Consider the following 22,985-nt stretch of genomic DNA (forward strand, 5'->3'; position numbering starts at 1 on the left):
CTTTGCAATAAGTTATCAACTTGTTCATTTATTTTAAAATTGTCCCCACCCCTTATTCCCAGGGTGAAGTGCACATAACAAGTCAAGCAATAAAAATATTAAAGTCAACAATAGGCATTAAAATCAGTGCTTTTTCTTGGAGTATTCAAGGGTATGCAGTACCAGCACCTCTTGTGATTGTTAAAAAGTTTAGCACTTACTGTAACAACTTCATGCTGAGTACCGGCACCTGTTTTTCTAGGGAAAAAGCCCTGATTAAAATAATTGTGTGTCTGTTCCAAACAAGGGCAGGAGAAAAAATTGTCCCATGATAAACTAATTAAATGCAAAACAAAATAAAAAAATTCCTTCCAGTAGCACCTTAGAGACCAACTAAGTTTGTTCTTGGTATGAGCTTTCGTGTGCATGTACACTTCTTCAGATACACTGCAGTATCTGAAGAAGTGTGCATGCACACGAAAGCTCATGCCAAGAACAAACATAGTTGTCTCTAAGGTGCTACTGGAAGGAATTTTTAATTTTGTTTTGATTACAGCAGACCAACACGGCTACCTACCTGTAATTAAATGCAAGGTGCAGTATTTAAAACCTTTTTTGGCTGGCTTTTTTGGTCCTTTTTCTATATAGATATGAAAAAAGAGCAAGGCCTAGCACAGACATTAAGAATAGGGAAAAGAGCACATAAAGGCCTACTTCTGCATTAGACAAAGTCAAGTCCAGTCCCAAAAACTGCACCTTCATGGCTGAATTGTCGATAGGCCAAGCAGTGCTGCTCATTGGCGCCATAGTAGTACCTAGAAATGTAAGTGAAATTCACATGAATGACACTGAGCAGGGAGTACCTTCTGATCACCCCTCATTTAAATCTTTTTTACTTGCTTTTCCAGCCTTCCAAGATATATCAGGCCATTCAGGCAACTTTTCTGTAAAAATCTAGACTAAATCATTTAATGACATTACACCAAAGATTTTTTATTTTTTTTTACACAGCCAACTTCTGTTACCATATACCACCTTACTTTCCAGAATTGGATGTCATTAACATGATATGCAAGTTTTCTATAAAAGCAAAGTTAAAAGTTTTAAACATTTAGGTTATTATTACTGTACTACTTCATGGATTTTCCTAAGTCCTCAATTAGTAATTTACCTACCTCCAGATTGTGACTCAAGGCACAAATGAGGCCCAGTGGCTGGATCTGGAAAACCATTACACCGGATGATAGATGAATAATATTTTGAAGACTCCTTTGGAATTCTGGATAGATTTGGGTCTGTAAAGTTGGTGTAATACAACCCAAATCTTTCAGCAAAGCCCACTGCCCATTCAAAATTATCCATCAGGCTCCATACAGTGTAGCCTCGCAGATCAACACCATCAAGTACAATTCCTGTTAAGGTGGTGGGGGGAAGAGTTTTAAAATGCAGCCCTATACATGCTTACTCTATACTTTAATGATCAACAGGGAGTGAAAACCAAAGACCCCTTATTAACACTAGGTGCTTTACAAAGTATCTATTCCTAACAGATTGGCTGCACTTTAAAAATCCCAAATTCCTTTTGTATCCACAATCTGGATGATCAAAAAGTTGTCAATTAATGGATTTTTTCTCACGTCTTCATATTTACTGGCGATGACAATAATGAAACCAGATAGTGGTAACCATGTTAGAGGACTTAATCCAGAGTAAGAGTATGATCTTGTGTCAATGGGAATTAAGCAACATATTCTGCCTTGATTCTGCAGACTAGTCTTTCACCCCTGAAGTCAATAGAAAGTGGAAGTCCAGAAACCCGTCTTGCTTTCTGCCCAGCCCTATGCAGCTACAGCCACAAAAGGGCCTTACCACTCTGTTGCAAGGAATGCAGGGCAGGGCAGAGGATCACGGATCAATTTAAATCCATGAGTCACAAACATTTGGGGGGTGATTTGGAACCATGTGAAGGGGAAACCACATACCTTTTAAAGCTTCATTGATGTAACTCCTTAAGTAGTGTATTCTCCAAGTATCATTGAAGCCCCCATCTATACGCTCTGAAATCCCATTCTCGGTCACATAAATAGGTGGGTCATTGTATTCTTCCTTGATCCACTTCAGGAGCCTTCTGAAGCCAAAAGGGGTCACCTTCAACCAAAAGGAACCAGAGCCCAGCCAGCTGCGGTCTGTTATAGAGGCAACACCCCTGCAGAAGAGAATGTGATAATGTGGGGAAAGGTAATTTGTATTGACCCACTACATTCAGCTATTAATACTAGACATCAATCATGAAGATTGGTCAGCAGTAACATCTTTTGTTGGGGGCTTAAGTGTGATGCAGTGTGCAATGCACTGGGTTTAGAGAGGGAAATGGGTGCTCAGCCTTAAAACTTTCTAGTAGATCACCAACTTGATGCCCTCCTGATGTTTTGGTATACAATTTCCATCAGCTGCAGCCAGCCCAACCAAGATTATTAGGCAGAGTGAAAGCAGATTCCAGAAAAGTATGCAAGCTTTGATACAGTATGAAGTCATGCTCATATCTTACCTATCAGCATCATAGGATGTAAAGAGAGAAGAATAGTTTAAGTTGGATGCCAATACTGTTGTATAGTGGTTCAAACCAAAGAAGTCAAAGGTGCCTTTAATCCTCTGCTTTTCACTTTCAGTAAATTCAGGGAGTCTGCAACACACAAAAAATGGGAGAGAGGCTCACATAGATGCACTTAGCCAAAGGGAAAGCTTCAATTATCATCATACTTTTTTTTAAAGAACAGAGCACTGTCATTCAGAGCAAAAGTATTGTTTTTAAAAGCAACAGCTAGTAGCTGGAAAATTTAACATGAACTGTAATGATGACATCATGTACTTCACCTTATTCCAAGAGCCAGAGTACTGCATTCAAAATTGACACTGTCACTATGTCTTTGCAGCAACAGTTAGTAAAGCCACCCCACCCCACCCTTGGCTGAACTGCTGTGATGTCATATAAGAGGTTCACAAACATTCCACGGAAAATGTGTCAGTACCCTATGAATGGCATTGCTTCTATGATGTGAGCAATTTCCTCACTTTTAAAATCAAAATTAATCAGCCCCTTTCCATCACCTGCAGATACTCTAAAAAGACTAGTCCCCTGTTTTTTCCTCGATCATTACCCTTTCCTGCTCCCTTGCTGTACTACAGTATTACAGGCTCTGAACATACCCTGGATGTAGAAGGAACTATCAGTATAGGATGGTTCTGTTTCAAGGGGAATTTAACCGCAACTGTGCCTTAGCTCACACCAGGAGGAAAACAGCAGCAGAGGAAAACTACTTTGGGGAGGGCAGGTTTGTTCTTTGACACAGCTCGAGGGGCCCCTTCAAAATGTGTGGTTTATTTAACAATTTAGATAGAATCGCTTCTAAGTGACGTGTGCCAACAGTATGGACTGCCCGTGGTTGTGGTCCAGCTGCTGCAGTTAGTCCTGCCAGACTCTTACCGTGATTGGCCAGCACTTCTGTCTTGTATCCTCCTTTTCATCACCTCGCTATAGTCACCGTTTCTGAAGATAGGGTGAGCAAACCAACCAGCAAAGAACTACAACAGGGAAATAAAAAGGGATGCTTATTCAGCAACGCTTTGGCAACAGGACTCTTGGCTGAACCAATAGTTAGTTACCAGTTTGTCAGTTTGACCCAAAAGGCAAAGTCTCATCCCTGTCTCCAAGTGTCTGTTTTTAAAGGATAGTGCAACACCGCCCAAGGTATCCAAACAATGGCAGCTGACTGGTCAGGATCGTGGCCAACATTACGATTTGAGTGTTCAAATGATACATGGTGCCCAGGGATCAACACCTTGAGTCCTTTAGAAGGATTGAAATCTTGTTTTGCTGAGTCTCTGAAGCAGAGTTAAGAGAGTCTGCTTGAGGAGGCTAAAGGCCCACCTAGTCCACCACTCTGTCCCCATAGAAGCCCCAAAGGGAAACCTGTGAGCAGAATCTGAGCGCAACAGCACTCTTCCCACCTAAGATTCCCAGCAACTGGTACACAGAGGTTTACTGCCTCCCAACAGTGGAGGAGTTCTGTAAGACAAGTGTGTTAGGTCACACCTGGCCTTTGCAATACAGCATTGCTTCAGGTGGGAAAGAGGCCTGCAAGGAAGCATGTATGCATGCACAGCTTAGCTGCACAGAGGTAGAAGTGAAGTCAATCAGGGGGCCATAGGAGTGAGCCCTATATGTATATATACACATCTCCAATCATACCAAGACTGATCACTTATGCATTGACTGGGCCTGGCTGGTACTCTTTCAGGAGCTAGTCCATACTTTCCTGATAGCTTCTTCATGTGTTTGGTACCCACAGCTACCAAATGTCTGAGCAGAGGTTTTGTTCCTGCTCTTTCTCTAACTGGAAGATCACATACCCATTAGCTACTGCAAAGTTGGCAAAGTTGCTATACCGCAGACACTGCCCTAAGGAAGTGAAAGCAGGGTGTGTGGCTAAAATGTACAGAGGTGGGTCCCTGTTTTCACCTGTGGAAAGTTAAGAGGGTATGGAGTCATCTCATTACCTGGACATATCTCCTGGCAGCGTCAAGGTCCTCCTGCTTGGCAGGGTTCTTGGGTTCAGCCCACTCTACGCTGATGGAAAGAGAGATCAATCCTCCTTGCTTTGGGCGGTATGTTTCATTGTAAAGATGCCAAACCTCTGCATGGGCCTTGATCAAGTTGTGGCCCACTATGTAAGGGGCTCGGCCTGGTCTGGCAGAGATGCCTAAGAAGACAACATGATTGGAAGTGGGTTATTCTGCAGCAATGGAATCAGCTGAAGCAGCAATTAATGGTGCGTTTTGATAGCGTTTCTCAATAGTTCTATGCAATTTGGCTTTCAACCAGGAGACACCTTCAAGAAATGCATCAGATTGTCTCCCACTTTCACTGGGCATCTGTCACAAACCATTTTTCTCACAAATAACCACACAAGTTCATATCATCAGTATCCTTTGGTTTTGCAGAGCATTGCTCCTGCCAATGAGAACCTATACCTTACCTGGAGCTGAGACTCCATAACCGTAACCGATGTTAGCAATGGCATAGGGCTCATTCAAGGTTATCCAGAATTTCACCTTCTCTCCAAATCTTTGAAAAAGGATCTCTGCGTAATCTTTAAATTTCTGGATTATAGTCTCATTTTCCCACCCTCCAACATCTTGAAGGGCCTGAGGGAGGTCCCAGTGGTACATAGTTACCTAGAGATGGAGACAAGACATTCACAAACATCTGCCATTTTGCCAAAATGACCAACCACCCAATTGTAGTAGGAAACGGGCAATGCAATTGGGGGGGGGCATGCAAAAGTAAAGCTAAATGTGAAGCTTGTCCATCATTTAACTATTAGGCACAGCCAGCCATTTTATGTGTAACTCAACAACAATTCCAGGATTGTGATGGTCAGAAAGCAAACTATTTCCAGAAAACACGTGAGAATTAGCAACACTTTTTACAAGGCTATCAAGACTTTGAATGTAGCATCTCTAGTTCTCCCTTTTCCACCTTTCCCTGAACCCTCATTCGCCAAGGAAAGTGAGAATCAAGAAAGGAGTACAATATGGGGTGTATTTCAGAAGTTCTTGCAGGATGGGACCTGCCATGCCTAATGGTGTCCAGAAAAAGGCTACAGTTTGGGAGCGGAAGATGAATTCTTGATAGAAGTTTATTCTACTTCCTTGTGGATACTTGGAAGAAATCCCCAATGTAGAAACTTAGATTTCTGGAGCAAAGACACTGCAGTCTCTGCTCTCTTAAATACCAAAGCAGATTTCATAACTGTTAAGTCCTATATAAACACCCTGAGCCCACATTATCTTCTGCACGTTTAAAATAGGTAGAGCTTACAAGTGACTCCTCTGATTAGAATATGCCAGCATGCATTTGTATCAGCTTCTATGAAATGGTCTCTGACCATTTAACACAAGCTAATTGAAGATGTCTGAGAATTGAAGATATTGCCAAGTTCTACAGTGAACACACTGATAAACATAATCTAATTAAAAATCCGACTGATAACGTATGTTACACCTGTTCCCCTGCATCAGAACTCCAATCATTTACCTGAGGCTGGATATTGGCTGCAAGGAGAGCATCCACAAGCCTTTCATAGTATTTCAGGCCAGCTTCATTTATGTACTTGGTGGTCCCATCGGGTAGAATGCGAGTCCAGGAGATGGAAAAGCGATAATGAGTCACCTGGAGGTCCTTCAGAATAGCCAAGTCTGCCTCCATCTTGTGGTAGCTGTCGCAAGCTACATCTCCATTTTCATCGTTGCTGATTTTCAAAGGCGTATGTGCAAACTGGTCCCAAATGCTGAGACCTTTCCCATCCGCTCTCCATGCCCCTTCGATCTGTAAGGAAACAAACATTTCTCACATTTGTATCCCAGCTCAAGGCAACATACATGGCCCAGCCTCAGTTTTTATCCTCACAACAACCTTGTGGAAGTACGTTAGGCTGAGAGCGACTAGGCAAAGGTTGCCCAGTGAGCTTCATGGCTGAGTAGAAATCTGAACCAAGGTCTCGCCAACCTTAGTCCAGCATTTTAATCCAGGCTTCCCCAACCTGGCGCCCTCCAAATGTTTTGGACTACAACTTCCTCAGCCACAAGCAGACTGGCCAATGGTCAGGGATGCTGGGAATTGTAGACCAAAACATCTGGAGGGCAACAGCTTGGGGGGGGGGAAAGGCAGCTCTAACCACTACATCACCCTGGCTCTCACCCCAGTGATTCACCATCATCAAGGTCCCCAAGCCTGACAGCATTAAGCTTGCTTAGTTAGCATATTATTCACAAAATGAAGGTTTAGGATAGCTTCCACCAAAAAAGCAAGAGCCCAGAGTGGCTGGGGGGGACCCAGGCAGATGGGCAGGGTACAAATAAATTATTATTATTATTATTATTATTATTATTATTATTATTATTATTATTACTACTACTACTACTACTACTACTATTACCAAGACTACCTAAACCTGGAGTTTCATTCATGTGGTCTGCGGCATGATGGCAAATCTGTGGTTGAAGACTGGCACATCCATGCCATTAAATCTTTATTTGCATTTTTGTTGCTTCTTGTTTCTCCTTTTATTTCTTATATATTTATATATTATAGAATTCAAATTTCAGTACAATAAAATATGGCAGGTAAGGAATAAAATAAGCAGTTAAACTGCAATTATACAGCATCTAGCACAGTGCACTGCAATTGCCACCAGAAGCAGAAAAATCATTAAGCCCCTCTGTGATTTTCGAGTGGTCCAACTGACCTAACCTGATATGCTGCTGATGCCACACTCCAATAGAAGTTTTCCGGAAATTCTCCATAAAGAAATTCTTCCTCTTTTGGCAGAGGGATTCCATTCTGACGTATGATTCCAGCATAATATATCGCTGAACGTTTTGGAGTTCTTGGCCTGTTCGGATTTTCAAAATCAACCTGGTGAAGGCCAAATCTTGGCTCGTAACCATTTAACCATTCAAAATTATCCATGAAAGACCAAGCAACGTAGCCACGAACGTTCACGCCATCCAGCTTGTAGGCTAAAAGAGAAAGAAACACTTGCTTAATAGACCATCAATGTAGCGATGAGCAAGAAAGTATAATTGTGAAAAAATACACTAATTACCCATTATATGTTCACATGCATATTAACAGCCAATTCTTGCCAATTCACAAGTCCCACTGACTTACTCCCTTTCCACAAGCTCTCTCTCTCTCTCTCTCTCTCTCTCTCTCTCTCTCTATATATATATATATATATATATATAACATACCACCTTTTTCTCCCAGTACAAGAGCAGGAGAGGGGTGCTGACAAGCGGGGGGGGGGGGAAGTATAAGGAATTTGCACAATATTTCGTTTCAGCTCTTACTTCATACATCATGCATTTTCAAGGATAGCAAATCCCCAAACCAGGCTTTACTAAACACCTTATGAATTATATACCTTTAGGAAAGATCAAAAATTATATTTATTATAACTATAATTCAAAACTATTATCAAGAAAGGAAAGGAAAAAGGACTTCTGCATACTTTACTGACGATTTGTACTTATTAAAACGCTATTGCCTGTACCATTACACTCTGTGACACAAAGGCTGAGGATGACCAGACTAATATAATGCATGTAGCAGAAACAACCGACGTGTAGCTGTTTGGATAATCCACGGTTTGAGGCCTGTAGCCAGACATTTTGTAGAGAAAAGAGGGAGGCCTGAGGGGTTCAGAATAGTTTCAGAGCAATCAGAATATAAATACAAGTACAGTGGTACCCCATGTTAAGAACTTAATTCGTTCTGGAGGTCTGTTCTTAACCTGAAACTGTTCTTAACCTGAGGTACCACTTTAGCTAATGGGGCCTCCCGCTGCTGCTGCACCGCCACACGATTTCTGTTCTCATCCTGAAGCAAAGTTCTTAACCCGAGGTACTATTCTGGGTTAACGGAGTCTGTAACCTGAAGCGACTGTAACCCGAGGTACCACTGTAGCCTAATATGTTTAAAGCTATTCAGGAGGAGCACAACCTACATTGATCCAGACTCTAGCATGAAGGGCTGTAATCCTTGTAACTGTCCACCTTCTCTTGTGCTCTGGATTAATACCCTTGAGCTAGCAATATACTTAAAAAAAAAAACCAATCACATAACTGGTAATGGTATGATCAGTGTGTTGTCTAATTTGGCACTCACAGAGTTCTTTTAATGGTGCCTTGTGGCATATTAGCACTTTGTGCTGACTCTGCAGTTTGGGAATGACTGATCTAAAATCTAAAACTAAAACTAGTCTACACAGACCTCTAACGGATTATTTAGTTGATTACATTGAGCAACCTTCTAATTCTACCCAGTAAAAGATGATGCTGTTAAGGTGCTACACTCAATATGCCAGCAAGTTTGGAAAACTCAGCAGTGGCCAGAGGATTGGAGGATTGCAGATGGTGACAGCAGTCACGAAATTAAAAGACGCCTGCTTCTTGGGAGAAAAGCAATGACAAACCTAGATAGCATCTTAAAAAGCAGAGACATCACCTTGCCGACAAAGGTCCGTATAAGTTAAAGCTATGTTTTCCCCAGTAGTAATGTATGGAAGTGAGAGCAGGACCATAAAGAAGACTGATCGCCGAAGAATTGATGCTTTTGAATTATGGTGGTGGAGGAGACTCTTGAGAGTCCCATGGACTGCAAGAAGATCAAGCCTATCCATTCTGAAGCAAATCAGCCCTGAGTTCTCACTAGAAGGACGGATCCTGAAGCTAAGGCTCCAATACTTTGGCCACCTCATGAGCAGGGAAGACTCCCTGGAAAAGACCCAGATGTTGGGAAAGATGGAGGGCACAAGGAGAAGGGGAAGACACGAGGACGAGATGGTTGGACAGTGTTCTCGAAGCTACCAACATGAGTCTGACCAAACTGCGGGAGGCAGTGGAAGACAGGAATGCCTGGCGTCACGAAGAGTCGGACATGACTAAATGTCTAAACAACAACATCTTAAAACTAGGCAACATCAACCCATCAGGTTATTACAACATCTTTACCTTTCAAAACTTCATCAATGTGTGTTTTGTAATAGAAGATCCTGCTGGTGTCATCAACATCAGACTTGGCTTTTAGCCCAACCCCATTCTCAGTAATGTAAATGGGAGGATTGCTATATTCCTCTTTGATCCAGTTTAGCAGCCTCCGCAGCCCCCAGGGCACTGCCCGCATATTTTCCATTGCTGAGCTAGGCCAAGAAGGGTCAATCTCCAATACTCGTTCTTGATCATACTCGTAAGAATATGGTTTCAGCCTGGTGGTGCTGTGCTTTATAATTCCGGCAGTGTAATAATTCAGGCAGAAGACATCGGCTGTGCCCCTGATATAGTCTTTCTCTTCTTGTGTGAAACCTGGAAGCCGGGAAGATGGTAGTTTCTGTAGTTCACTCCTGTTCCCTACTTTCCACTTCATTGCATCTGGGTAATCGCCATTTTTGAAAATTGGGTGTGCAAACCACCCTCCCATGAACTGCAGGTAACGATCAGCAGCTTCTACATCCCGAGGATCGTTTAGTCTCTTTGGCTCAACCCAATCCATGTTGAGACTCAGAGAGATCACACCTTTCTGACTCTCTCTGTATTTCTGGTCATATGTGTGGTAAACTCTTGCATGGGCCTTTAGTATTGCATGAGTAACACTGTAGGACGCATTGCCTGGATTATCTTTTACATTTGGTGGGAATAATCCCATTTCGTAGCCTTGCACAGAGATGGCAATAGGTTCGTTGAAAGTAATCCAGAACTTGACCCTGTCTCCAAATGCCTGAAAACAAAAGTCTGCAAAACTATCAAACAGTTCAACCATTGCAGGGTTTTCCCAGCCACCAATGTCTTGTAGAGCTTGGGGCAGATCCCAGTGGTGGAGAGTGACCATTGGTGTGATATTCTGGGCGAGCAAACCATCAATCAGCCGGTTGTAATAATCAACACCATAATTATTTATAGAATGGTTTCTTCCATTTGGAAAGATTCGAGGCCACGACAGGGAGAAGCGATAGGTGTTTACCCCTAAGGCTCTCAGCAAATACAGATCTTCATCTACTTTATTGTAGCTGTTGCAAGCTATATCTCCTGTATCATTGTTCTTTACATTCCCTGGGATGTGGGTAAAATTATCCCAGATGCTAGGTCCCTTCCCATCTGCATCCCAAGCTCCTTCAGTTTGGTAGGCAGCAGTAGAAACACCCCACAGAAAATCTTCTGGGAAAGTGCCATAAAAATATGTGTCTCTTTCCAAATCAGTCTGTTTTGAAAAATTCTCCCAAACCACCTTTGCCTTTGAAGGAACTTCAGAAGCTGGTAAACTAGGCAGCCGTGGAGGTATGGAAACATCCTTTTTGAGTGGCTGGATAAATTTTCTTGAGACCGTGCTAGGAAATCCATTATTTTCAATAATGGTGGAGAAGAAATAGGCAGATTCTTTGGGTGTCCTTTGTCTGTTTGCATCTTCAAAATTCACTTGGTGTAGGCCGAACCTTTGACTGTAGCCTGCTGGGCCTTCAAAGCCATCAATCAATGATCGGGCAATGTATGCTTGAACATCAACTTCATCTTGCTTTATAGCTGTCAATGAAGGAGACATAATTTAGTTAAGAATCAATCGTTTAAATACATAGCATAACCACAACTATTCTCTTCATTCATTACAGTGATGGCATGAATTTGCAGAGGGCAGCCCATATTGTCCTGAGTCAGTGCAAACTATTATTGCTATTCATCTGCACATTTAAATTAACTTTTAAAGTCATTTGCATGTAAGAGACAATATACAAAATGGAATAGGCAAGTGATAATGCACTTAAGTAGTTCAAGGGACTTTGGCCGGTTCACACATGCATCATCCTCATTACTCAACTATACAGTACTTGGCTATACAGTACCTGGAAGAGTACTTCCAGATGTATAAAGTAGAAGCCAATCATTTCTATTTGGCTTTGAGCAGCAAATCTCTTCCAGACATCTGGAATCTACATGGCATTCTGTAGCCAGGTGTGCAGTTCTTTCCCCCAGCTCTACATTAGGATCATGTTTATATATTCCCTCCTCACTTAACAGCACTGCAGATCATGTATTCTTTCCCAGTCACCAAACCCAGAATTTAATGGCGGGGGGAGGAGTGAGAGAGAGAAAAGAACCAGATAGATACAAGTCAATTTTTTTGGGAGGGGAAAGGGTTGAAGTTACAAAACTGATTACTAGGGGGAAGAGATGAACCACAGAAGCTACAACTATCTAAATAGCCCATAATTGGTCAAACGACTTGCTAACAGCTGTGCGATAGGTCTTCTATCTATATCTTGGGGAAACTGTGCAGCTGTTCCAGTGTGTTAAAAAACAACAACACTGGTCAGGTTTTCTGAGCTCTCAAAACAAAAAAAGGAAGGTAATGGGAAACGTGGGAAGAGGATGTATTGATCACTATGTCATGCAGATGACATAAGTACATGTAAATGTCCAAGGTGGAAGCAGCCTGACTCTTGGAAAGGCTTGTGAGTGAAGCAATGTGAAAATTCTGTCTGTGGCATTTAATCTTTGACAGTTCACTCCTATGAGTAAATCATTACAGGATACAGGAGTGACCGAAAAGTAATGAAGATGCAAGGTGTGAACTAGCATTCTCATGTTCGGGCATTCAGGGGTTACAACCAGGCATTCCTTGATGTCCTTTATCATGGGGTGACAAAATATACTCTGGCTGGGATGAATGCATTAACTACATAGTTTTCCACCAGGCTAAACTCAAAAGAGCATCCAGACCTGTTTGGAGGTGCAGAGCAAAACAGTTCTGCATCTTCTAAGCAGGCAGGACAAAATGTGATAGCTAAGCAAGTAAGTCTCAGGTGCTGCCCTCCAAGCCAACCTAGGTAAGCAACTCGTGTATTTCATATACTGCATTTAAACTGCTTTTCTAACATCGTATGCCTATTACTCAGCAAAACTGTGATTTTGAGGACATTTAATTAATTAAGGTATTAAATTTGCTTCCAATTAGTTAGGTCAGTGTCTCAAACAATTTTTAAACAAACGAAAATCATCACATTAAAAAAAGTGATGTTTGCAAGCCATTTTCACACGGTGAACATATCTACTCATTCCGCTCCTTTCCTCACTGGGACAGGGCATGATATTTACTGTACGCTGGAGATCGACAGGATAAGATCTTGGAGGATATTGCGTTGAAAGGGAACAGGGGGGCTAAGTCAATAAACTTGACTTCATCCTTACAGGTTCACTTTCAATTCCCTTTTTCATGCCTGTTCCCTGCCTCAATTCACCTTTCAAAGCTTCGTTGATATAAAGCCGGTAGTAATCCACTCTCATGGTGTCGTTAACAAGATCGCCTCCGTCATCTGTCGGTGCGCCATTGTCTGCTATATAAATCGGAACCCGTGTCCCAGTATATTCTTTGGACACAAACAGAAGCAGTCTCCTCAGCCCCCAAGGCACGGTGTAGATCCAAGGTGCGGCTGTCTGCGGCCAAGAAGGATCCACGTGTTGGGAAAAGTCTCCGATATCCTCATAGGTTGGAGCACAGCTATGATTCACTGGGGCACTGATGAGCCTGGAAGTGTAGTGGGAAAGGCCAAAGAAGTCAGCCGTCCCCTTCAATTGCTGCTTCTCCTCATCGGTGAACGCGGGGAGCTTGGCGATGGGAGTTGAGCACTGCTGGTTCTTCTCCCGGATCTGGGATTTCAGGACTTCTGGGTAATCGCCGTTGACGAATATCGGGTGAGCAAACCAGCCCAACATGAACTGCAAGTAGCGTTCTGCCGCTCTCACATCCTCGGCACTCCTTGGGGTTTTGGGTTCAGCCCAGTCTGAATTCAATACTATTCCCACCTTCCCATGCTGTTCGGGACGGTACTGAGCATCATAAATGTGCCAGGCTTGAGAATGAGCTTTGAGAATAACGTGAGCCACCTTTTTTATGGGAGGGAAGGAGAAAGTATTATTCCACTGAGTATAACTCACTGGTAGAGCACATCATTTTCATGAAGGAAGTGCCAAGTTCAGCCCCCACATCTCATCCTTTACCTCAGTGTTTTTCAACCTTTTTTTGGGCAAAGGCACACTTGTTTCATGAAAAAAATCACGAGGCACACCACCATTAGAAAATGTTAAAAAAATTAACTCTGTGCCTATATTGACTATATATAAAGTAATTTTCCCATGGCACACCAGGCAACATATCGCGGCACACTAGTGTGCCGCAGAACAGTGGTTGAAAAACACTGCTTTACCTGATCTATATACAGTGTAAATGCTAGGGAAGGCCTCTGCTTGAGACTTTGGAGAACTGGTTTCAACTGCAGCAGAGAAGGGTAGCCAATATGGATTCCCTCCAGATGTTGTTGGGCTCCCATTAGACCCAGTCAGGCCAACGGTCAGGAATGGGGAGGGGGGAGTTGTAGCCCAACAACATCTGAAGGTACAACATTGGACTATGCCTGGGCTTGATGGACCAAGTAGAACATAGATAGGCAAACTAAGGCCCGGGGCAGGATCCGGCGCAATCGCCTTCTAAATCCGGCCCGCGGACGGTCCAAGAACCAGCGTGTTTTTACATGAGGTGCCCAGGCTCCAAACTGCCCCCAACAATCTCCCCCCCCCACCTCAGTAGATTTAAAAGGCTTATAGAGATCCGATAATTACAGCAGCTTTTTGTCATACCTTAGCTCAAAATCAAGTTTGCACCACGTCATAAAGAACACTTACTACTGTTTGCAATGCAGGAAACGGTTCCTTCAAAAGCAAGAGAACTACCTTCTCACTCATTTGCTTGCTGCTGCAACATTTCCAGTCCCCAACATCTGAAAACATGGCCGTAGCACAGGCATCCCTAAACTTCGGCCCTCCAGATGCTTTGGACTACAATTCCCATCATCCCTGACCACTGGTCCTGTTAGCTAGGGATCATGGGAGTTGTAGGCCAAAACATCTGGAGGGCCACAGTTTGGGGATGCCTGCTGTAGCATATGGTATTGTAGTATCAATAAAAGTATCTGTCCTAAACTGGTTTCAATTCCAGTCCCCTAAAGATTCCGTATGTTCCCCCAACTCCTTTCTTTTGGAAGCCAAAGCATTCCAACAACTAAATCTAAATTAGCACATATTCCAAGTAACTGGTAACATAATATACGCTCATGTGGCAGAAACTATTCCCAGAGCAGGCTAATCCAGGTCTGTCTACAGGCTGATATATGTGCTGCAAGTATTCAGAAACTGTCCATCAGCCAGTCTCATGGCAGGACAGTCACATGATGGATAGCTGTGTGGTTTTTGTAAGGCAATAAAAAAAATCCCTGGGATTCTTCCCTGAAGATGTCCTGACATCTACCCAATTATCTGTTTTGATGTATGGTTACTAAATCCTCACAAATCTGCCAGGAAATATTGAATGTGCCAGTTGTTCTCATTGTACCATTTGCTTATACATTCTGCTTTAGAAGTTCATTATAAGATACCCGATATTTGGAAATCTTTGCCAACCCCTTTTAAACTTTTAAAACCTCTTGAAGCACAATACCCTAATAAAACTTTTTTCTTCCTCCTTATACCTAAGTGGTGCACAAACATTCTGATACACTGCTCAACTGTACTGTACTATGCCCTAAGGTGTGGGAGAAAAATTACTTCTGCTGATCCAAGAGATTCCTAGTCTACTTGTAGATATGGGTTTAAAGATACTTATTTGGACCATCACTTCTGAATATATAGGATGCCAAATATACAGTGGCTCCTATAAGGAGCAAGATAATGTGGGTGTTGTTGGGTTTTGTTTTTTTTACAGTGCATGAAAATGCTTCCGAGGGTCCCTTCCAACATTACACAACCAGTGTCTCTCTAACCACACTGCGGTTACTTCCAATACTACTCTGTAGTGCCAGAAGTAACATGCAAGGAGTTTTTGTTCTATGCTGTGACACCTCTCCCCATCAGTATTGTTCCAAGCCCTGGGAGGGACAACTCTCTGACATGGGAAGAAGCCAAGTGGCATAAGAGCCACGGGAGAACAGCTTCCGTGCCACCACAATTCCATTGGGAGAGACCCTTCTCTGGAATGTATAATCTAAATACCATTAAGGTAGACAAGAAAGCCAGAGAGCCATTTTCAGAATGAAAAGGGCACAAATCCAGCCAATCTCGATTTTTTTCATTCATTTTATCTGATGTTTAAATCAAAACTTCTGGGGTTTCAAAGCCATCCTCTGAACAAGAACAGTGACCAACTGAAGGGTCAGCTGCATGCTCACACACTTGCTGCAAAATTGTTGATATTATAGATTAGAACATGGGAGCTTGACCAGACTTAAAAGACTCATCTGTCCACTGACCTCAATTCACGCCCTCTAGTAAAATCAGCCATGGGGCAAAGTCTGGTGAGAGAAGAACTAGCCACAGATTAGGAGGCAACGTTCCACCTTTTCTATTTGTGGAGTCAATACAACCTGCAAAATTAGGCCCAAGCTGCTGCACTTGTTGTCAGTACCTGATAGGATGCCACGGCTGGATCAATAAATCCTGGAGGATGCTGCCCAGTGCCATAGCCAGCGTAGCTAATGACCCAGGGTTCGTGGAAGGTAATCCAGAATTTAACACGATCCCCGAAAGTGGCAAAGCAGAACTCTGCATATTCTGCAAAGGCAGTGATGATGCTCTCGTTTTGCCAGCCACCAAGATCCTGCAGAGCTCGTGGCAGGTCCCAGTGGAACAAGGTCACCATGGGCTCAATATTTGAATACAGCAAGCTGTCTATCAGTTTGTTGTAGTAATCTACTCCTTGAGGGTTCAAGCTGCTCTTACTCCCATCGGCAAAAACCCTAGGCCAGGATATAGAAAATTTATAGATATTTGGGCGAAGGCCTCTAAGGAGATAAACGTCATAATCTAGCTTGTGGTAGCTATCGCATGCAACGTCGGCTGTTTGATTCATGTGGGCATGGCCCTGGTGCCCGTATTGATCCCAAATGCTCTCCCCTTTCCCACCCTCTCTCCAGGCTCCTTCCACATTGAAGGAACCTGTTGATGTGCCCCAGAGAAAACCGCTAGGGAAAAGGTCAAGCAAAAAGGAGTCTCTCTCCAGCTCAGGTTGGCTGGCAAATCTTTCCCAAACTGCTTGATAGGATGAAAGTGGAGCAATAGCAGGTATCAGTGTTTCCTTTGCCTTTGGTTGGCTGGCCAGATTTCCTGTGTACAAGCTAAAAAGAAAGAAAGAGAGAATATATCAACAATTTAGGTACCAGGCATAAACATTCCTCTTCTCCCAGGCCTCTGGCTAATTAAACAATCTACGGCCTTTCAAAATAGGGGAGGGGGGGAGTCATTGTTTTGTTTGTTACTATGTTACATATTTTTTATTTTGTACAGTGGTGCCTCGCAAGATGAAAATAATTCGTTCTGCAAGTGTCTTCGTATAGTGAATTTTCCGTCTTGCAAAGCACCAAGGCAGAATAGCGGTTTTCGCGGGGGGGGGGGGGGGGAATTCGTCTTGCGAGGCAAGCCCATTGACTTTTTCGTCTTGCGGGGCAGCCTTCCGCTAGCGAATGCCTTTCGTCTAGCGAGGCATTCGTCTAGCGGGGCACCACTGTATTGTAAACTACCCTGTGATCTTCAGAGGAAGGGCAGAACAGAAATGCAGTTAAGTTAAATAAATAAATCAAACTTTTATTATCATTAAATTTTTATTCAGGGTGGATAATCATGCAAATCAGGCTGAAATTAGAGATTTCAAATATCGTGGCTATCAAAACATACAGAAATTTGTCCAGTTTTTTTTTTATGTGGCAAGCCTAAATCTGTATAACAATGACCATCTACATATAGATTAGCAGTGGAGACTCATAGGCTTCAGGACTAATTGTGAATCGCTGGACCTCTCTATGTGGCCTTCAGGAGTCTCCCCAGGCCACTGAGGAGGGTGCAGAAAGCATTGGCACAGCTCTCTGCACCCTCCTCAATGACTTTCGCATGGCTAGACTGTATCCTTGAACTGTGATAATGTCTCTTGCCTTCTTGGATAGACAAATAGGTGGATGTGCAGGAACCTCTGGCAACGTAAGAGTCACATTGATTGCACCACTCAATTTTAGTTCTGTCCCTGCCCACTACCACAACTGCCATGTGGCTCCCAGAAGGTTGCTCACAACAGAATGTGGCCCTTGAACTATTTAGCTAAAGATACAGCAAGCCAAGATTCATAAAGCCTGCTAGTCTACAGGTGAAACTCAAAAAATTAGAATAGCATGGAAAAATCCATTTATGTAAGCAACTGTTTTCATTAGCTACTGGAGTTTAATATATGAGATAGTCTCATGACATGCAAAGTGAGATATGTCAAGCCTTTGCTTGTTATAATTGTGATGATTATGGCGTGCAGCTGATGAAAACCCAAAAGTTGAAATTGTTCATTTGGGGTTCTCATCGGGTGTATGCCATAATCATCACAATTATAACAAATAAAGGCTTGACATATCTTGCTTTGCATGTCATGAGTCTATCTCATATATTAGTTTCACCTTTTAAGTTGAATTATTGAAAGAAATGAACCTTTCCACGATATTCTAATTTTTCGAGTTTCACCTGTATGTTCCACATTTATATGACACAGCTGAAACCTTATTTGCTCTATCCTGATTAAATATACATATACCCAGTGCTTTTTGTAGTAAAAAAAGGGGGGGGCGGAGGACTCATACCTTGATAAAATTGACATTGGTGCCAGCACAAAATGGCTGCCAATGTCAGCAACAACAAAAAAAGGTAACAGTAATGCATACCATAGAGTACCATCATTGGAATATACCTCTATATTAGACACTTGTATACACATGCACACATGTGTGCATGCACAAACACACACAAACATATTCCTGCAGTCTTAATTGTGCAAGTCGTACAGCTTCATAACCAAACTAATTTAATATTAAAAATAAACATTTTGTACCAAATTGCTTGAATGGAGGGGCTGTTCATGACACAATTCACATCATACCCTATTGCCCATGCTTGAACTTCAGAAATGGCTGAAAATAGAGGGGCAGGGGGAGGGAGGAAAAGAGAAGAGAAGAGTTATCAACACAATGGAAAAGGGAAGACATTAGGCCAGTAACATTCAGTCCTATGCTATAGTTCCTTTTCAGTGAAGCCCCACTTCCTGTAAATAGTACAAGGTCTCTCTCATACAGTAATAGTGGGGACAGGCAGTAGTAGGGACAGACTTGGCTCATTTCCACCAGGAGCTGTGCATTCAGTATTGTGGGCCCAATTCTGGGGAACTTTCTCACAACTGATATCAGACAGCAGCCCCCTCCCCCCCACCCAGGCAAAATTGGTGAAGGCAATTTTTTTCATTTCAGCAGGCGTTTAAAGTAGCGTCTCTGATTTTACTGTTAACTTTAACCAATTCTATCCTCAGTAAATCTTTTGTAACTTTACTGTATACCACTTGGAGACCATGCTATTAGGTGATATATGAAGGGTTGAAATAAATACATACCGGTACATACATGGACCACAGCATAGCCTATATTGTATTTCACTTCCACCCACATCCAAAATACCACACAGGCAATCCACAAGACTACAGTTCCTTCCTACAGAAGACACTTACCACTGAAAATGGAAGCCACTGTTGCAAATCTGTTTTCTTGCAAGGAGGAACACTCGTGGAACTTGAGACTAAAGAGCAAAATACCCATATTGTTCATCCCCATATGCTATAAGTGAAAAAGCAAAGCAAAATGAGTTGTATCAAGGAGGACTGTCAAAACTGTGTGACATCCCCTCCATCCATAACAGACAGCATCCACAGAACACTTGGTACAATTGCTTAGAATTACCTGTAGCTCATCCAGGAACTTTTGGAAACCTGATTCCCTTTCACATTTGTACTGAAGGTTGAGAGAGAGAAAGTCTAGAGAGTCCTGGAATCAAAACAGAGCATTGTCACAGAGAGATAGAGCGTTTATAATAACTGAAGTTACACTTTAGGCAGCAGGAACATCTATTATTATTTTATACTTGGAACCAGAGTATCATGGAATATAATAGAGGATGGTTCCTCTATTGACCTTCTTCCTTATCATCTAGGTGGGATTCAACTGGGCAAGAGTTTGGCTTGCACAATGGGGCTCCTCCCTCCTCTCCCCAAGTCCCTGAAATTTGCTCAGGGGAGGGTGTTGCGAGGACACCCAGAAAAGCACACAAGGGGGGATCGTTCCATCTGACTAGCCGAAATGCTCTCCCTAACGGAATGATTGACATAAAAGGTAAAGGGACCCCTGACCATTAGGTCCAGTCACGGACGACTCTGGGGTTGCGGTGCTCATCTCGCTTTATTGGCCAAGGGAGCTAGCGTACAGCTTCCGGGTCATGTGGCCAGCATGACTAAGCCGCTTCTGGCGAACCAGAGCAGTGCACGGAAATGCCGTTTACCTTCCCGCTGGAGCGGTACCTATTTATCTACTTGCACTTTGACATGCTTTCGAACTGCTAGGTTGGCAGAAACTGGGATAGAGCAATGGGAGCTCCCTGTTGGGCGGATTCAAACTGCTGACCTTCCAATTAGCAAATCCAAGAGGCTCAGTAGTTTAGACCACAGCACCACCCACACCCCCTAATTATGAGAAAGTGACAACTATGCATCTATCTAGAGCAGGCTATCTCAAACTTGGCTCCAGATGTTTTTGGCCTACAACTCCCATGATCCCTAGCTAGCAGTACCAGTGGTCAGGGATGATGGGAATTGTAGTCTCAAAACATCTGGAGGGCTGAGTTTGAGGAAGCCTGATCTAGAAAGAGGCAACTCTGCTTTGGCTAATAACTTCCAGAGAGTTGTAACTTGCCCAAGGAGCTTATGTCTAACCCCCTTTTATAACCATCTAAGTGACAATGGGTTTCACAAAAGAATTACACATTGAAATAATTTCTTTCATCTGTCTTTACTGTATATGCTGTTGTAAGAGTCCCAAAAAAATAAAAGGCATTACCAGAATTGAAGTCAAGAAAGATCTTGGTGGCACCAGCCCAGCATCACTAACATCTACTGAAATGGACACTTTCCCATCTGTAAATGAGAGAAAAAGAATGCTGTTGATTTAATTTTCAAAATTTTAATGCAAGGAGGGGGGGACGGAACGGAGAGGGAATACTTTCACTAGAAGCAATCTCCAGTAATTCCTTTATAGTTTTCTCATTATATACTGTATTGGCCTGAATATAAGACTCACTTTTTTCCAAATTCTGACAGTGAAAAGTTAAAAGTGCGGCTTAAATTCGCGACCTTACAAAAATGGGCTTTTACGATATCGCTACTGAAACAAGACATACAGTAAATGGAAAGGGTGAGAGCGCTTAAGGGAGCAGCTTGTATTTGGGTATTGTCTTTTTTTCTCACCCTTGAATTTTAAAGGTGCGGCTTATATTCGGATCAATACGGTAGTGACATCAACATTCATGTACTTTACAAACTGATCTCTGCCCCAAGAAGCTTACATTCTAAGGTTGGTGGAATATACTGCATGTAATATATTAAAGTAATGTGTGTTCATCTGAACGAACCTCTGTTCAGTATCAGTAGGAGCAGCACGACTTAAGTTCTTTGCATTTAAGCCTTAATGGGAAAAGTGGGGGCTGACGGGAGATTCGAATGGAGAGATCGTTCTGATTTTAGCTGTGTTCTCTCCTCGTCATTCTTAAATACTCTTATAAGGCTCCTTGGCCCATTTGTTCAGCAGACAATAAATAATTTTGGCAGGAGTCTTAGAAAGATGGCGCAGGGCAATGACTGGGCCGATCTAAGAGGCCTGGTGGGCAAGACAGAAGTCAAAGGATTTTTTTTCTTAAATGAAAGATGTCCCTCCCCTCCCAATCATGTTGTTGGGAGTGCAAGATAGTGATCAGAACTTTTAAGGCCTGTGCAGTGTCAGTACACACACAGAAGTCACAGTCTTCCATAGGCATTGCATTCACATGCACACCCCATACGCATAGTGCATGTCACATTATCCAGAGGAGGCACACACCATGTTCCCTCCCCACCGACATTTTCTTTACCTTCTGCTGAGTATTTTTCATGGTAGATTTCATAAGCTTTCTCATGTGCTGAAGCTAGCACCCGCAAAGGGAGGGCCAGTGGATCTCCATGCGGCAAGCGCTCCACGTCCTCAGGCAGGTTGCCGAAAGTGAGCCAGGTGTCCACCAAGTCACCAAAAGATGCAAAGGAAAATTCTGCATATTCCACGAAAAGGTCGGTGAAAGTCAGAGATTTGTTCAAAGCAAGCCGGGTCTCCAAAGGCTTTGGCAAACGTTTCTGATGCAGAATTAAAACCGGTTCGAGGTCAGCTGCTTTGAGAGTTCTCAGAAGTTGTCTGTAGCATTCAACGTTCGTCCGGTTGGGGTTTCGGGCATCTGCCACCGGAAGGATGCGAGTCCAAGGCAAGAAGACTTTAAAATGGGTCACACCACTTGCACGGAGCTCAGTGAAGAACGGCGGCAGAGAAGGTAGGGAAGGCCCATCGCAAAGATAGTTTGACTGTCCCGTTGCAGGATTGAGAGGTTCTCTTAGAAGTCCACTTCGGAAGTTTAAATTACTTACTAAGTCATTGCTAAGAGGGCCGGCAACTAAAAGAAATTTCTGAGTAAGATCCCGGCCTACTCCAAAGCAAGGAAAATGAAACAGAAAAACCAAACACACCTTGTACACCAGTGCCATATCTGCTAATGCAATGGTGGAAGAACTTGTGCTACTCTTATATTACATCAGAGATAATAAAATTAACATTTAACTTGTGCAATCACGAAGACGCAAAGTTCCCTAACCTCAACGTACACAAAGATAAGACAATCAAAGGTTTAAGTCCCACCGAAGGTGCTATTATTAATAAATCATATGCAGAGTATTGAAGAAATGCAGTTTCTGGTTTTAACAATACGGGACTGAATGCAAATATTGGAAAAGTCCATTTAGATAACCAGAAGATACTAAAATGCAGGGCTCCCAAATCTAAGCTGCTAACACAAGTGCAGAGAATTGGAAGGAAAATAGTTAATGTTCCTCTTGATTAAAAAAAAACTTGTTTTCTACCCGAAGTTTACTCCGAGATCAGAACAAGAAAATAATAGTAAAAAACAGGCTGCAGAAAGACTTAAACACAGAATAGACACCATGTTGAACTATGATTATTGTGTGGGCTTGTCTTCCATTTTAAAATAAGAACAGGAACTGGCACTGGTGGGGCGGGAGACGATGACAAGTGACCCTTCCTTCTGTGCCTTTTTCTCACCCCAAGTTACTGCCACCCAGATACTTTGGGAACAAATAGCCAGGGGTGAGGATTGTTGTCAGGAAAACAGCATGTGTGGGAAGTCAGACCCGCCCTTGTATGCCATGGCCTGAATTCCAATCCCTGTATCACTACTCACTCTTTTAA

General features: G+C 42.8%; 1 protein-coding gene across 1 annotated transcript; it reads right to left on the reverse strand.

Annotated features, from left to right (window-relative positions):
* Nucleotides 1-565: 565 nt before the first annotated feature.
* On the reverse strand, nucleotides 566-22,481 carry LCT (lactase). Its single transcript, XM_033148947.1, has 17 exons — nucleotides 21,610-22,481; nucleotides 20,544-20,620; nucleotides 19,395-19,478; nucleotides 19,166-19,271; nucleotides 18,469-18,578; nucleotides 16,046-16,768; nucleotides 12,831-13,476; nucleotides 9,556-11,118; nucleotides 7,292-7,560; nucleotides 6,077-6,367; nucleotides 5,016-5,214; nucleotides 4,537-4,739; nucleotides 3,464-3,561; nucleotides 2,528-2,662; nucleotides 1,962-2,185; nucleotides 1,155-1,391; nucleotides 566-794 (listed from the first exon to the last, which is right to left on the reverse strand). The coding sequence occupies exons 1-17, from the start codon at nucleotides 22,265-22,267 to the stop codon at nucleotides 583-585; spliced, it is 5,835 nt and encodes a 1,944-aa protein (XP_033004838.1). The 5' UTR covers nucleotides 22,268-22,481; the 3' UTR covers nucleotides 566-582.
* Nucleotides 22,482-22,985: the final 504 nt, after the last annotated feature.

The sequence above is a fragment of the Lacerta agilis genome, chromosome 1, assembly GCF_009819535.1.
Source record: "Lacerta agilis isolate rLacAgi1 chromosome 1, rLacAgi1.pri, whole genome shotgun sequence".
NCBI classification, from domain to species: Eukaryota; Metazoa; Chordata; class Lepidosauria; order Squamata; family Lacertidae; genus Lacerta; species Lacerta agilis.

Bases quoted from the DNA above. Each gene is read 5' to 3' on its own strand.
- LCT (XM_033148947.1), bottom strand. From the start codon at position 22,267: ATGGCACTGGTGTACAAGGTGTGTTTGGTTTTTCTGTTTCATTTTCCT. The intron at 19,479-20,543 runs GTAATGCCTTTT...TTTTGATTCCAG, and splicing joins CTTTCTTGACTTCAATTCTG to GACTCTCTAGACTTTCTCTC. The intron at 2,186-2,527 runs GTAAGATATGAG...TCTCTTCTGCAG, and splicing joins ACATCCTATGATGCTGATAG to GGGTGTTGCCTCTATAACAG.